General features: G+C 42.1%; 1 protein-coding gene across 4 annotated transcripts; it reads right to left on the reverse strand.

Annotated features, from left to right (window-relative positions):
* Positions 1 to 547: 547 nt before the first annotated feature.
* LOC129333579 (probable 2-ketogluconate reductase) lies at positions 548 to 12,156 on the reverse strand. Of its 4 annotated transcripts, none has more exons than XM_054985344.1 (6): positions 11,923 to 12,156; positions 6,941 to 7,325; positions 4,866 to 5,037; positions 3,472 to 3,650; positions 2,055 to 2,151; positions 548 to 1,078 (listed from the first exon to the last, which is right to left on the reverse strand). In XM_054985344.1, the coding sequence occupies exons 2-6, from the start codon at positions 7,320 to 7,322 to the stop codon at positions 925 to 927; spliced, it is 984 nt and encodes a 327-aa protein (XP_054841319.1). In that variant the 5' UTR covers positions 7,323 to 7,325; positions 11,923 to 12,156; the 3' UTR covers positions 548 to 924. The 4 variants fall into 4 exon arrangements, with proteins under 4 accessions (XP_054841319.1, XP_054841321.1, XP_054841318.1 ...); XM_054985346.1 differs by having other exon boundaries at positions 3,472 to 3,645; positions 4,969 to 5,037; positions 11,909 to 12,156; XM_054985343.1 differs by having other exon boundaries at positions 11,909 to 12,156.
* Between the last annotated feature and the right edge of the window lie 1,926 nt (positions 12,157 to 14,082).

Genomic DNA, 14,082 nt, shown 5'->3' on the forward strand with positions numbered 1-14,082 from the left:
TATGTTCATTTTATTTATTAAAATATTTCTATCCTGCACTCCCCTGCCCCCAATGTCAACAGCGTAGAACTCCATGGAACTTATTTCCTACTAAACATGTAAGATTGGGCAACAGGCTAATTATATCTCTGAATTTTCTCCATCATCCCCAAACTCTCAATTTCAGCTTTCATTTTAGGTATGAACTTTTTTGCCTACCATGTTTGTTCAGGTTAAAAAAGCAGAAAATACAGGTAAAGTTGGAGGCTGTTAAATTCAGTCCACTTATATCACCATCCATTTTTTCTTTGTATAAGCAAATGCTGTTTTTATGTTCTCAAAATATAATATTTTATACCTGAGAAATGCATTGCACTCTACAGATGGTAAGCACATGCCTTGGACTTGGACTTGCCATGTGCAACATAATGGCACAAGTATCATGGGAATATTACAGGCTTACATTGACAATAATCAATTCTACAAATCAGGTATTGCCATTTTAATTTTTTTCCCATTCTGATTTTCAAGGAACTTACACTTTGAAGGCTACGAAATACAAAGAAAGGACACTAGAGAGCTTGTTTATTTTCTTATTTGACACATCAAAGGATGATACATGTAGGTTCTGTTTTGCAATGAAAATAAAAATCAGAGATGTCTTTTTCTAATTAAAATAGTAAGACAAGATAGAATAATCATATGGAGCGAGGTCCTGTAAAAAAAAAAATTGCATGTGCAGGGGCAGCAATTTCTTCTCTGGCAGCCCTCCAATCCCCCCCCCCTTTGTTGATCCCGAGGATCCCATCTCCCACAAAAGCACCGTTTCAGAGGGCATTTGGGCTGCTTTAGGAGGGAGGAGACAGGAAGTTGTGCTTCCATACATGAAATCTAAGAATCCAACCCATGGAGCTGCTATTTTATCTGCAAGATATTCAGGACTTTTTACCCATGCACCTCATTAGGTACTGGAAGACCGTTTACACCATCCAGGATACTTTCAACCATGCTGATCATCATAAGGCGGCGGGCTTTTACAGTTGCACTCCCTATGTGAGGTGTTATTATGATGTTCTTTAGCTTCAACAAAGGATGGTCTCTGAAGGGGAAGAAAAAGTCAAAAATGAATGTAATGTTTTAGTAGAATCTTTAACCATTTAATTTTTAAAAAAATTACAAAAAAGGTGAGCTTTATGATTGGTTGTACTAGGGACTTGGAAAACTGAGTTTATAGGGCTGCAAAAGCCATTATGTACTTTATCTCCCTATGTTTGTCTCAAGATATTTTGCATCCCCACAAAATTTGAGTTCTTTCAGGGATCCTTTGGGGATTGTGTGTGTGTGTGTGTGTGTGTGCTTTCCACATGCGGAATACTCTCCTTTATTGGCACCCCCACAAATGCAGCTATTCCAAAGAACCTGTTGAGGTTGGACTGGCCCAGTATGGACCAATGGCAGCTGTGAGCTCCAGAGAGGTCACTACTGCAAGCATACTGGGACATTCTATTTTAAAAATGGGCAGTTTAAATGTGGCTTGTAGTATTCCCTTCACTGACACATGCATCACGTCTTAAATCAGATCCAAGTCTTAAAATTAGTTTTGGAATACATGTATCCTGGTTTGTGATGTGATCACGGTGCTGGCAAGTCATATATTACATTTTTAATCATGCTATGTTTATTTTCTGACTTTTGCATAAGGAGCTCAGCGTGGAATGGGAATGGAACTATATCAGGCACCATCAGGAAATTTAGTGTTTATGCAAAGGTACAACTAATATTCTTTATATTCAAGAAAGTAACATATGAATCAGATTTAAATAACCATATGGGCTACTTTTACGCATTGCAACCTATGTGCTGGGAGAGGGGACACAGGGAAATCCCATTCCAGAAGCATTACTCTGCACATGGTACTTTGGATCCATCCTGTAACAATCTTAGATTAATCTCAGAGGGATCAGAGCACATTTTAGGGTATCTTATACCTAAAACAGGGTAATTTCAGCCAAAAGCATGCCTGGAAACATTAGTTCTGAATGCTGATTAAGCATTTAATGTTTAATTCTTTTTACCTTGGCAGCGGCTCCGGATAGGTCACATCCAAAGCTGCAGCCTTAATAACTCCATTTTGGAGTGCATTCAGCAGGGCATCCTGATCAACCACCTGACCTAAATAAAAAGTAGAATAATTTTATTAAACCATAACATTGACTCAATGATTAACACTTTTAAAATTCCACCAGCTGAGAAAGTTTTGTTTTTAATGCTGGGAGCTTCAGAACATTATCTTTGCTGAAGATAATGAAATACTGTTTTTCTTAGTATAATACTTGTTCTAGCCCTAATCCACTAGCTGAAGTGCTATAAACCTGTCCCTTATAATAGAGGAAGGAGGACATTCTTGCTGTAGGGGAAGATATGTACTGGAAAGGGGGACATACAGCTTTCAAAGAGCTGGAGGAGAAAAGAGAGAGGAAATAGGAAATAAAACAAAACGTTAATATCCTGCCCTTCCTCCAAGGGTTCGGAGCATTGTTTTATCACAGGGATTCCCAGTGTGGTGACTGTGGGTACCCACCTACATGGTGCCCAACTACATCTTTCCTGGTGCCTGCCCAGTGTTTTATATAGCTTGCTATGGCTTTTGCCCAGCAAGGCTTCTGATTGGCCAATGGGAATTTGATTACCTGTGCAGATTTTTCAAAATTCTACTTTTGCAGCAGCTGCCACCACAGCTGAAGGTAAGCAGCGGGAACCATTTTATGATTATGACCTCCTTTGGTGGCCATTTTGTGGCTATACCCACCACACTGAGTCAGAATTCCAAAGGTGCCTACAAGCTCAAAAAAGTTGGGGACCCTGGTTTATCCTCACAAACAGCCCTGCAAAATCAGTTAAGCTGGGAAACGATGTGTTCAAGTTTGTGGTCTAACTAGGGCTTTGAACAGGGTCTTCCCACCTCCAAGTCCAACATTCTACCCACAGCACCACAGATTGTACATGTAATATACACACAATTGTTTCACACTGATGTTCTGGCAGGCATGTGCTATTAACCACACACTAGCAGAAAAACAAACACCTAATACAGGAACATCACTGAAATTTTAGTTTTATTTTTCAATGGAATTCACATATTTTCACAAATATAATTTTAGACGTGCTCTGAAGATATGTTTTTATATGTGCCAGTGTTTGTATGCACTATTAAATGCTTTCCCCTGCAATAATATAGTGACTGCATGGATAAATAGTATCCACATGATTAAAAGTACCATCCTAAAAACTGAATATACTTGAGTAGCATTCCGAGTAGACCTTCTTAGGAATACTTTTTTAGTATATAGGCAGACATGATTAATCTTCACATTTCTAAAAAAAAAATTATATAAAAATGATTTGTTATATGCACGCCAGAAATGGTTTTCAAGGCTCACTGCAATGAAGACAATCTCTTTATGATAAGGAGCAAGACATTTGTTCCTATACCTCTGCAGACGTTGATGAGCGTAGCAGTGGGTTTCATGAGTTCTAGCTCCTTTTTCCCAATCAGGTTGCGTGTTTGAGGTGTGAGAATCACAGTCAGCATCACAAAGTCAGACTGCTGGAGTAAGTCTTCCTTGTTTTGACAATAAATAGCACCAACAGCCTGTTCCTCGTCCACTGTTCTGCAGGAAACAGCTTTAGTTAGCCTGTTAGTGTGTTAACTGGTATATTGGAAAATGTCCTTTTCTGAGGAACTCTACATCATTTTATTAAGAATCCATCTCGTTTCATTGAGAATCCATTTTGTACTACGTCTGTATAAATATGACCTGAACATTCAACATGACACACAAGTTACTGGGAGGTAACTTTTCAACCAGCAACTGAGCTGTGGCTTCATCCGTTGTAGCGAGTAGGTGAAAATCTTTATATCCATGCTAAACAAAGTTTCACTAGTTAATTCCTAGATTTCAAGTTGCTGCTAAAGGTAGATAGAAGAGGTTGCAACCACAGGAAGTGGCAAGCGCATTACTTTACATCTACAACTGCCTTGATGCAGTTAAGATTAGTTATGAGTTGTAAACAATTTCCAGTGAAACTAATGGAACCAGATAGTCATAACTAACTTAAATACAATTTCTTTCAATGACATTTAGTTAACCTTCGCTGCAGTAGAGCATTTGTGTACATCATTGTGTTTATGGCTGTAGATGTGTAAAAGATCACATGTAGATTTAACAAATTACACAACTGGATCCAACCAACTTTTCCATTAGTGATAAGAGGAGGGCAATTCTCATTTGACCACTAAAAAACTGTGCTAGGGATCATGGAACTGGCAGAGACAAGCCATGTAGTAAGGCCAGGGAGAAGGCGAGACAGTGAAAAAGCTGTATGGATCCACACTGTAGTCATCTGCCAAAATGTTATGCAAACCATACATTTTAGAAATCGACAACAGAACCATTCACTGTAGTGGCACTGATGAGGACAATGCAAAGGAAATGTGGAACATGAATACTTAATGTATTATCTTGCTTTCACTGGATTGTTTTCTGCTTATGTAATACCACTTTCTGCATGTCTAATACTTAGCCTTTGCTTTAGATTTCTGTAATCGTGGTCCTATTAACTTGATTATTAGATGTCTCACGCTGTTGATTCACACTGTGTAACCCACCTTGAGCCTCAGTGAGAAACTATAACTAATGAAATAAATAAAAATCTGAAACATACATTCCAGGCAGAAGGGGATACACTGTAGTAATTAAATCATAATACACCTGTGTGCATCTGGATTCTATAGAAATTAACAATTATTGCTGAAGTTAACATGGGGTACGAGTAGCGAGTAGTGACAGCTTACACGTTTACAGTCTGATCAAAGAAATGTTTACCTCCGTTTCCTATTATGATAAAGAATTTTCATGTCAAAAGCTTTGGCTCTCTGAGCTACCTTATACCCAATATGTCCCATTCCAATGATTCCTAGAGTCGCACCATTGATTTCCTCTCCCAACCAGTCAGCTTCAAAATATTTGGTCTCGGGAGAAAGTGCAATTTGATAACCTAGAAATAAAAATAAATAAAAGTGAGAAATGGTGTTTTTAGAGATCAGCCAATGCTGCAAAAGTCAGGTGTACAATCCACATCCCAAGGAAGCAGTGTGGAAAATTGCTCTGTATTTCCAAGCAACAGGATTCCATCCATGGCTGAATTTCTAAAAACAAGGTGCAAGGGCTCGAATCTTCCCAGAGGGCATAGGCTCCCAAACTAAAAGCTTTTCCTCTTATCCCCAAGATAATTAGAGAAAGGCACTCAGCACATGATCAAAGACACTATATTACCTCACCTATTCCAAAGCTAGGGCATAGTAGTAAAACAAATGTAAAGATGGGGGTGAGGAGGAGGGTTTGCAGACCCCCCCCCCTCCGGTCATCATATCCTCTCATGATGGAAAAATGGAGAGAGGCCTGCTGGATTTTTTTTTGAACTATTGTAATGGTTTATCTCTATAATCCACAAAATCATATAGTCATGTGTGTCTTCCTGGGACTTGAAGCTGGGAAATCACATTGTTTGACTGCGTTCCTAATTTTAAATTCTCTGTTTTAAAAAAAGGCACCCTGGAAAGAAGGCTAAGCTAGACCATTTCCTCTTGCTATGGTATCTTTGTATATGCAGAGAGGTTTTTAAAAAAAACAGGGAAGAAAAGCAGTTTCCTCTCTCTGCAGTGTGAGATGGTATAGATGTTTAAGAACTGTAGCTTGTGATTTTTTTTCTTGGATCTGGAGGTTAACTTTAAACACTGTTCTGAGGATAGCAGTAACATATTTTCAGTGCATTCCTACGCAGTGTTGCTCCAGTCTAAGCCTATTGAAGTCAATAAGCTTAGACTGGAGTAACTCTGCTTAGGATAGCACTGTTACCTGAGGATCTACCAATTTCTGTTCTGTGGGTTTGATCCAACCAGCTTTTCCAGTGTTGGCTGTGCTTGGCCTCATGCGATGCATGGACAAAAGCCATGTGTGATGGGAGCTGTAGTAAGAAGGAAAATTAGTTGAGATTGAGTGAAAAAGCTGGTTGGATCCAAACCTCTGTTACAGAACACAACATGGTGTTCCTGTAACTCTTATTGGTGCCAGGAATTGCATCTCAACCTTGTGGCCAGGAATTCTATCACAAGTATTTTAAAATCAGGGTGCCAGTCACTTGTCATTAAACTTCAAGTAGCACAAAATTATCACACTTCAAAAAACACCGGTGCTAATACGTCTTTCTCATGGACATTGCAACACAATAGTTCGTATTTGTACCATAAGTTCTATAATTGAACTAAGGCAAAACAGACTTGCTGGGATGAATCCCAGTGAAACCCAGCCCAGTACACGAAACAGAGCAAGAAACATACAAGAGAAATATGGGCAGTAGTTTGAGCCACATCAGGCTTTACGATTTGTGTATATGTGGGCTTCTATGCACATGACTCCTTTCTTTTTCTAGGCTAGGACATGAGGTAGTTACAGAACTTAGGCAGAAACTTTCTTATCCACAAAACAGATAGCAAAATCCAAGAGAGTATAACGGTGCATCAGATGTTTAAAGACTATGATATGCTGCAGGCCTGACCTCTTTGGAAACGTTTTACACTGACAAATTGACTTAAGAAATTCTATTGTGATTCTTTTTCAAAACTATGGTAATAATAATAATATGTGCAACAGATTAATGCAACTTTCTTACCACTCCCTTCTCCTGTTGCAGTTCTAAATGCCCCCCAAATGCTGTTCCTAGGGGACAGGGGGCCTCCAGGCAAAGAATGGGAAGTGGATTTGGGGCTACAGTGACAAGGGGAATTGAGTCACGCTCTACTGATAGAAATCGTTCCATCTGTAGAAACACTGAGTTGGGACCAAGCTGTTGACATGGAATGTATTTTGAAAGGGAAAATGAAAGGAAAGCTCAGTTGTACCTTCCACAATCCTCCTTGCAGATGCCATCAGTAAAGCTATCCCCAAGTCTGCTGTGGGATTGGCGACTGCAAATGGGGTGTTTGCTACTTTCACTCCAAAGCTGGAGATCAGTTTCAAGTCCAGGTGATCCACTCCAACACCAGAGTTCGCAATCACCTTCAAGTTGGGCAGACTTTGCAGAAGCTCCCTGGTAGCCTCTGGTTTTTTAAACCACATATACATTGCTTCAATTTTTTGACTGAGTACTTGTTTGTTTTCAAGAAATTCCTCCATGGTGATAAGCTTAAGGTGTGTCTCCAGGAACTCCACATGGTCTTCATAGACTCCAATAGGGCCTCCTATAACGTTGATCAGCGTATATGGACGGTCTTGCTTTGCCATGATCTATAAAACAAACCAATACCCAATATTGTTAACTTGGGTTTACTACTATTATTTGTTTCAAGGTACATTACTGTATGATCTTGGAAGCTGCATTTTGTAAACAGAAAAGAACATCAGTAAACAGCATTATGGAACATTTCCCACATATATAAAATTCATCTGCTGAGATTATGATTTAAAGGGGCAGACCAACTTTTGGGGGTGGGGAGGTTGTTAAAGAAAAGGGAGATGCCTTTTAATCCTTTTCCCTTGGGCCATTCTTTTGCTTCAAATGGCCACCTGTAGGCTGCTTTTGTTGACTTTTAGCAGGAAGAGGTTAAAAACCTCTTTTCCTTTGGTAGTCTTCTTGGTCACATCATAATTCCAGTGGGTGCAGTTTTGTAAAAAATAAAAACTGTCATTTAAAATAAACAACTATAACATGTTACACTTACATTCATGATGACTAAGCTTTTGAGAGCCACAGCTCTTCATCAGATGCATCTGACAAAGAGAGCTGTGGCTCTCAAAAGCTTGTGCTACAATAAAATTGGTTAGTCTTAAAGGTGCTACTGGACTCTTTACTATCAGGATAATAACTCTCTACTATTTGAGGAGGCTCTATCGAAGACTGCCACTTACCTAGGGGTTGCCAGCTGTCTGGAGAAGAAAAATCCTGTGCCCTTAATAGAGGATTTATGGGATGTTATTCACCTCCATGCCATGAAAAGCTTTAGCTGCCCACATCCACATATAACAGAGGTTTAAAGGGACAGGACAGTTTTCTTCAGGCCTGTTGGCAACTCTAGTTTTATCTGGAATCTGGGCACGCCACTCTGCTTTTTTGGCACATTAGCTGACCCAGATTTTCAGCTGCCTTAAAAAAAAAGTTTCCAGGCCTCCTACACTGGGAGGCAGAAGGCAAAAAACGAATACAGCCCCTTCTGCGTAATCTGTGCAGTCAGTGGAAACAAAGCCCACTTTGCTTGCCCTTCATACTAGCCCATGAAGGAAGTCATGGCTGTGACTGTTCAGAGGAAATCTTAGACTCATTATTGCTGTGTGTTGTTGGGAAATATTTGAGACTAGAAACAAAGCCTGTTGTGGGAAAAAATACAATGGGCTCTAGAAAGGGGAGAGTGGGCAGGCAGGCATTCCTTCCTCCTCCGTCACTGATCCTGGCCGGTGAAGGAGTGGGGTGGGCATTGCCACTTGCTCCACACCTGATCTCAGCAACATGAAGGGGTGGTGGGCTTTGCTACCTGCTGCACATCTGATACAGGCCGGATAAAGGGGGGCAGGCATTGCCACCTGCTCCACTCCTGATCCCAGCCAGGTGAAGGGAAAATGAGCATTGCCTTCTGCTCTGTGCCTGATTATGGCTAGGTGAAGGGGGCTAGGGGGCTAGGTGAAGGGGGCCAAGCTTGATCCCAGCTGGGTGAAGGGGGGTGGGCATTGCCACCTGTTCCTTGCTGGGTGAAGGGAGGAGCGAGCACTACCTTCTGCTCCTCACCTGATCCCAACAGGTGAAGGTGGGCAGTGGGCTTTGATACGTGCTCCGCTCCTGATCCCAACTGAGTGAAGGGGGTGCGGGTATTGCCACCTTCTCTGCTGATTCCAGCAGGTTGAAGGGAGGCAGAGATTGCTGCCTGCTTGTCTCCTGATTCCAACAGGGTAATGATAGGGTGGGCATTACCACCTCCTCCGCTCCTAATACCAGCTGACTTAAGGCGGGGGGGCATTGCCACCAGCTCCACTCCTAATACCATCTGGGTTAAGGTAGGGGTGGGCATTGCCACCTCCTCCACTCCTAACACCAGTTGAGTTAAGGTGGGAATGGGTGTTGCCACCTGTTACGCTCCTAATATCTGCTGTGTTAAGGTGGGGGATGGGCATTGCCACCTGCTCCACTCCTAATACCAGCTGGGTTAAGGAGCAGGGAAGGCATTGCCACCTGCTCCACTCCTAATACCAGCTGGGTTAAGGTGGGGGTGGGCATTGCCACCTGCTCCACTCCTATTACTGGCTGTGTTAAGGCAGGAGGTGGGTATTGCCACCTTCTCCACTCCTAATACCGGCTGGGTTAAGGTGGAGAGTGGGGATATCTACCTACTCTGCTCTTGATCCCAGATGCATGAAGGGGAGGCATTGCCACCTGCTCTGCTCCTAATATCAGCTAGGTTAAGGTGGAGAGCCAGCACTATCACCTGCTCCACTCCTAATAACAGCTGGGTTACGGCAGAGAGTGGGCATTGCCACCTGCTCTGCTCCTAATATCTGCTGAGTTAATGTAAGGCATGGGCATTGCCACCTGCACCACTCCTAATACCAGCTGGGTTAAGGTGGGGAGAGGGCATTGCTGCCTGCTTCACTCCTAATACCAGCTGGCTGAAAGGGGGTGGGCATTGCCACCTGCTCCAGTACTAAAACCAGCTGGGTTAAGGTGGTGGTGGACATTACCACCTGTTCCACTCCTAATACCAGCTGGCTGAAGGGAGTAGCAGGCATTGCCCCCTTTTCCGCTCCTAATATTAGCTGGGTTAATGTGGCGGGTGGTGGGCATTGCCATCTGCTCTGCACCTAATACTAGCCGGGCTAAGTCGCGGGAAGGCCATTGCCACCTGCTCTGCTCCTGTTCCCTGCCTGGGCTTCCCACCATGGCATATTTTCTGGAGCGATATGGTGAGTTACCTGGGCTTTCCTCTGCAGCATTGCCCTCTGGTGGTGCACCAGGGTATAAAGTGAGTTGTCTGAAACACGCTTACTCAATTATATAGTAAGATATTTAAGGCCACTATACTACACACGTTGCTTGTGAAGGTTAAAATGGTTAGGATTTACTTCTGAATTAATTACAATGAGAATTTAAGTTGTCCTATTCACAGTAGTAAATTTCATGGAAACCAATGAAACCACTGAAATAAAGAGGGGGTAGGTATACACAGAACAGAAGTCCACGTCTTATTTCAGCTAGCTGTGAGGACTTTCCATTTCTACTTAGGCTAAATGCTGCATGCTAAGATATGTATAAAATATTCAGCTGTCAAGGGTTCAGCCTTCGGAAAAAGCAAACAAGATCCCCCTACACAAGAGCTTCTATTGAACATAATGGCAAAGACATATATAGCTGGAACAACAGAATCAGAGACCGTAGGGCATGAGAAATTTCTCCATCGCTTGCTCTGTCTTAGGTTTTCCAACCTCCCAGTAGAAGCTGGAGTTCTCCTGGAATTATAACTGATATCCAGACAATACAGATCAATTCTCCAAGAGAAATTGGCAGCTTCAGAGGTCTAGAAGAAATGGGAGTCTCTCCCCAGGAACTGCCCTCAAATCTCCAGGAATTTCCCAAGACAGAGCTGGCAATCCTAGTTTTTCTCCCTCCCATACAATTTATCTCACCCCAAATATAGTTAAGCAAAACAGTTTATCGTAATTCTGGCAATGGACTTTGGTCTGCTGAATTTAGTGCTTTAGTGAGTCATTCCAGCCTGTCTTGGGTAATCATTGCATGGGGTCAGGAATACAAGGACAGAATAAATTATGGCAGGATGCCAATCAATAACTGCAATCCAATGCACACTTACTTAGTGGAGGCAAGCCACAAGGAGCTCAGTCAGACTTTTTGGTAACCTGCTGCATAGGATTAAGCTGCATTTCTGTGAAGAGTGCCACTTGCAGAATGCATGCAGGGCAGAACGGGTAGGGTGAGTTAAACCAACTTTAGCACTCAGCAAACTCCACATATACGCAAGACCCCTCTCTTACGCTACAGGGATGCTGTTTTTAGTATTTGGGTATGTGTGTATGTGTATATTAAATGAATTAATATTAATTACTACTAAAAGTAGAAAAATAATAGATTTAAATTGCTGTAAAAATATTAAATACAACACATTTAGCAATAAAATGAGACCAAAACAAGTTCCATAGTATAGCAAAATTGAATAAATGCAGCATAGAAATACCTTTGTGGCTCCCCTCTAAGCCCGCTTGTTTGGCAAATTCTTGCTCCTTGATAATTTTAAGAATAGGCTTTTGGGCAGAAATTAAGAAGGTGAAGATTTCTTAGAAGTACTGATAAGTGGTAAGTATATTTAATTCCTATCACCAAGCAGTTCTTAAAGGCATGAGAATCTCGGTGGTGAGGAAGGACGGGGGCTACAAACTCCATCGGTAGTACACGAAGAGCTGATAAACACATGATGACTAGCATGGGCTTTGGACAACAGAAAAGGTTTCTCCAAAAGCCTCCCGCAAAACTATTGGGACAGATACCACTATATAGCCTCAAAGACTAGAAGGAAAGCACCACCCTCCCGCTTACTAGTTGAAATAAATCCTATTGGTTGAAATTGGTGACTCATAGGTGCGAATGACAGGGCGAGGGGAGCTGCGCTTCTGAACTTTTTCTAGGGATTAAATCCCACTGAATTAAAAATTCAGGGTGGCGGAGTTTTCCATCTGATAATCGTTTTTAAACCAAGATTTCCTGGCTAGCTAAGCAGAATCAACCCGAATGACCGTCCCAAGCAACGCTTCGAAGAAAAGCCTTCGTAGTCAGTTAGCAGGACGGGCACGACGCCCCGAAGAAATGGAATTACCTTCTGGAACAGACCTGTTTCGGATGCCGCCGAAAGCAACGAGGACTGCAGTCTGTTGTCGAATCACTTCAACGCTGATTCGTATCTGAAGCTCAGATGTGTGCAGCAATTGACATGCAGTAATTAAATCCTACGCTTTCTCTGCGGCTGCCGGAAGGAACTGAATGGGAAGAACTTTGTTCCTTAATTGTGAAGCCGAGAGGGCGAAATGGGTCACCTTTCCAGGATCTGAAGGAAGGCCATCGGAAACGCTGCTTATTGTTAAATAAACCTTTTTACTTCTATGATCAAAAAAAAAAAAAAAAGGAAACGCTGCTTGTTCCTGTCAGGAGGCTCGAGTTGATTCCCATTGCCTTGTTCTCCAATTCAGCCGCAAATGTTGACAATACTAACACCTGTGCAGTCCCCCAAAAGCTTTAGACAACCATCTGAATTGCCAAGGAGGAAAGACTAGGAAGTTCACATTCCAGGGGGCTCTGATTTTTATTCATTTACTTCATTTTCCCATACTTTCTCCTCAGAAGGGACACAAAGCAGTTTACATCATTCTCTTCTCCATTTTCTCATACTGGGAGCCTATGAAGCTAGGCAGGTCATGTGATGTGTTTTCATATGATGATTGGGTTGGGCCTAAGCGAGGTGAGGGGGTCAGAGGTGATCTTTGGTGATGGGGGCCCATCATGCCTCTTGTTAGCCATGTCGGGAACTGGGACCAAGTTCAGCCTCATTTTCCTGGGGCAAGTAACTTCAGCAGAGGGGGAAATTGACAGTGCAATCCTATGCAGAGACTAGCCTGGAGAAACTCTGTGTGGGATAGCACTGAAAAGCGATGGTTGGAAAAGGAGAACTGCTTGTGGGAGAGAAATACCAGCATTTTCAGTATCTAAAATTCCTTTTTATCCAGATTCTGTGTCTGCCTCTACTGCCCCTGACAAAAACAATAAGGACTGCACCATGAACAGAACTTCTAGATAACCTGAAGGAGGATTTGTCCCCCATTCATAATTTTTATGAATTATATTTCAAGAGCTGTGTCTTTAATAAATGGGAAAACTATTATGGGGGGGAGCTTTTTATGAAGACAGAACTGAGTGTCCAAACAAATGTCTATCAATGTGCCCTTTATTGCTGAAATTTTGTGCTGGGGTGGAGGAGGCTTCTGGAAGTGGCAAAGAGCAGTGCTCTTCAGGTACAAAAATCAAAACAAAGTAATTGAAGTCACATGTTTTTCCCCATAGACAAAATATGGCAGCTCTATATGATTACATGCACAAAGGTACCGGCTGGATATTAGGAAGAACTTTTTCACGGTCAGAGTAGTTCAAAAGTGGGATCAGCTGCCTAGGGAGGTGGTGAGCTCCCCTTCACTGACAGTTTTCAAGAAGAGGCTGGATGAATATTTGTCAGAGATGCTTTAGGCTGATCCTGCACTGGGCAGGGGGTTGGACCAGATGGTCTGTATGGCCCGTTCCAATTCTATGATCTAGTGATGAAAAACTCCCTCCCCAAATAAGGGCACCCTTTGTTGATCTTTAAGATGATTATAGGGCATGGGAGAAAGTGGTTTCTGTGGTAGGTAGGAGTCAAACTAGAACAGTCCTAATCATGTACTGAAACTATGCCTAAATGCATGCCAGTGTACTTGAATATAGTTTTTGCCTATCTCTTTTTTCACCAGTTCAGTTAGAATTTAGACTGTACGTTCCTTGGGACAGGGACAGATATTTTACTTTACTCTATGAAGGCCTATGTACATTGATGGCTTTCTAAATAGCTAAGTGCTGTCAAGTCACAACAAGTTATGGTAACCCCTCATGGATTTTCAAGGAAATAGATGAGCTGAGGTGATTTGCCATTGCCTTCCTCTGCATAGTAGCCCCAGAATTCCTTGGTAGTCTCCTGTCCAACTAGTAATCATGGTCAACCCTGCTTGGCTCCCAAGCTCTGTAAAACTTTGGCAAGTTATTCATCTCTTTAAATACTATAAAATAATAAATACATAACCATCAAAGCTACTGAGGGTTTTATAGGCTGAAACTAGTCTCTTGAATCATGCCTAGAAAATAATGGAAGGCCCAATGCAGCAGATACTGGATGTCATGTGCTGTGTGCAGAGGCAGGCCACCATGTTGTATGCCAGCTGAAGCATCTGTATAGTCTTTAAGGACAACCGT

This window comes from Eublepharis macularius, chromosome 7 (assembly GCF_028583425.1).
Source record: "Eublepharis macularius isolate TG4126 chromosome 7, MPM_Emac_v1.0, whole genome shotgun sequence".
NCBI lineage: Eukaryota > Metazoa > Chordata > Lepidosauria > Squamata > Eublepharidae > Eublepharis > Eublepharis macularius.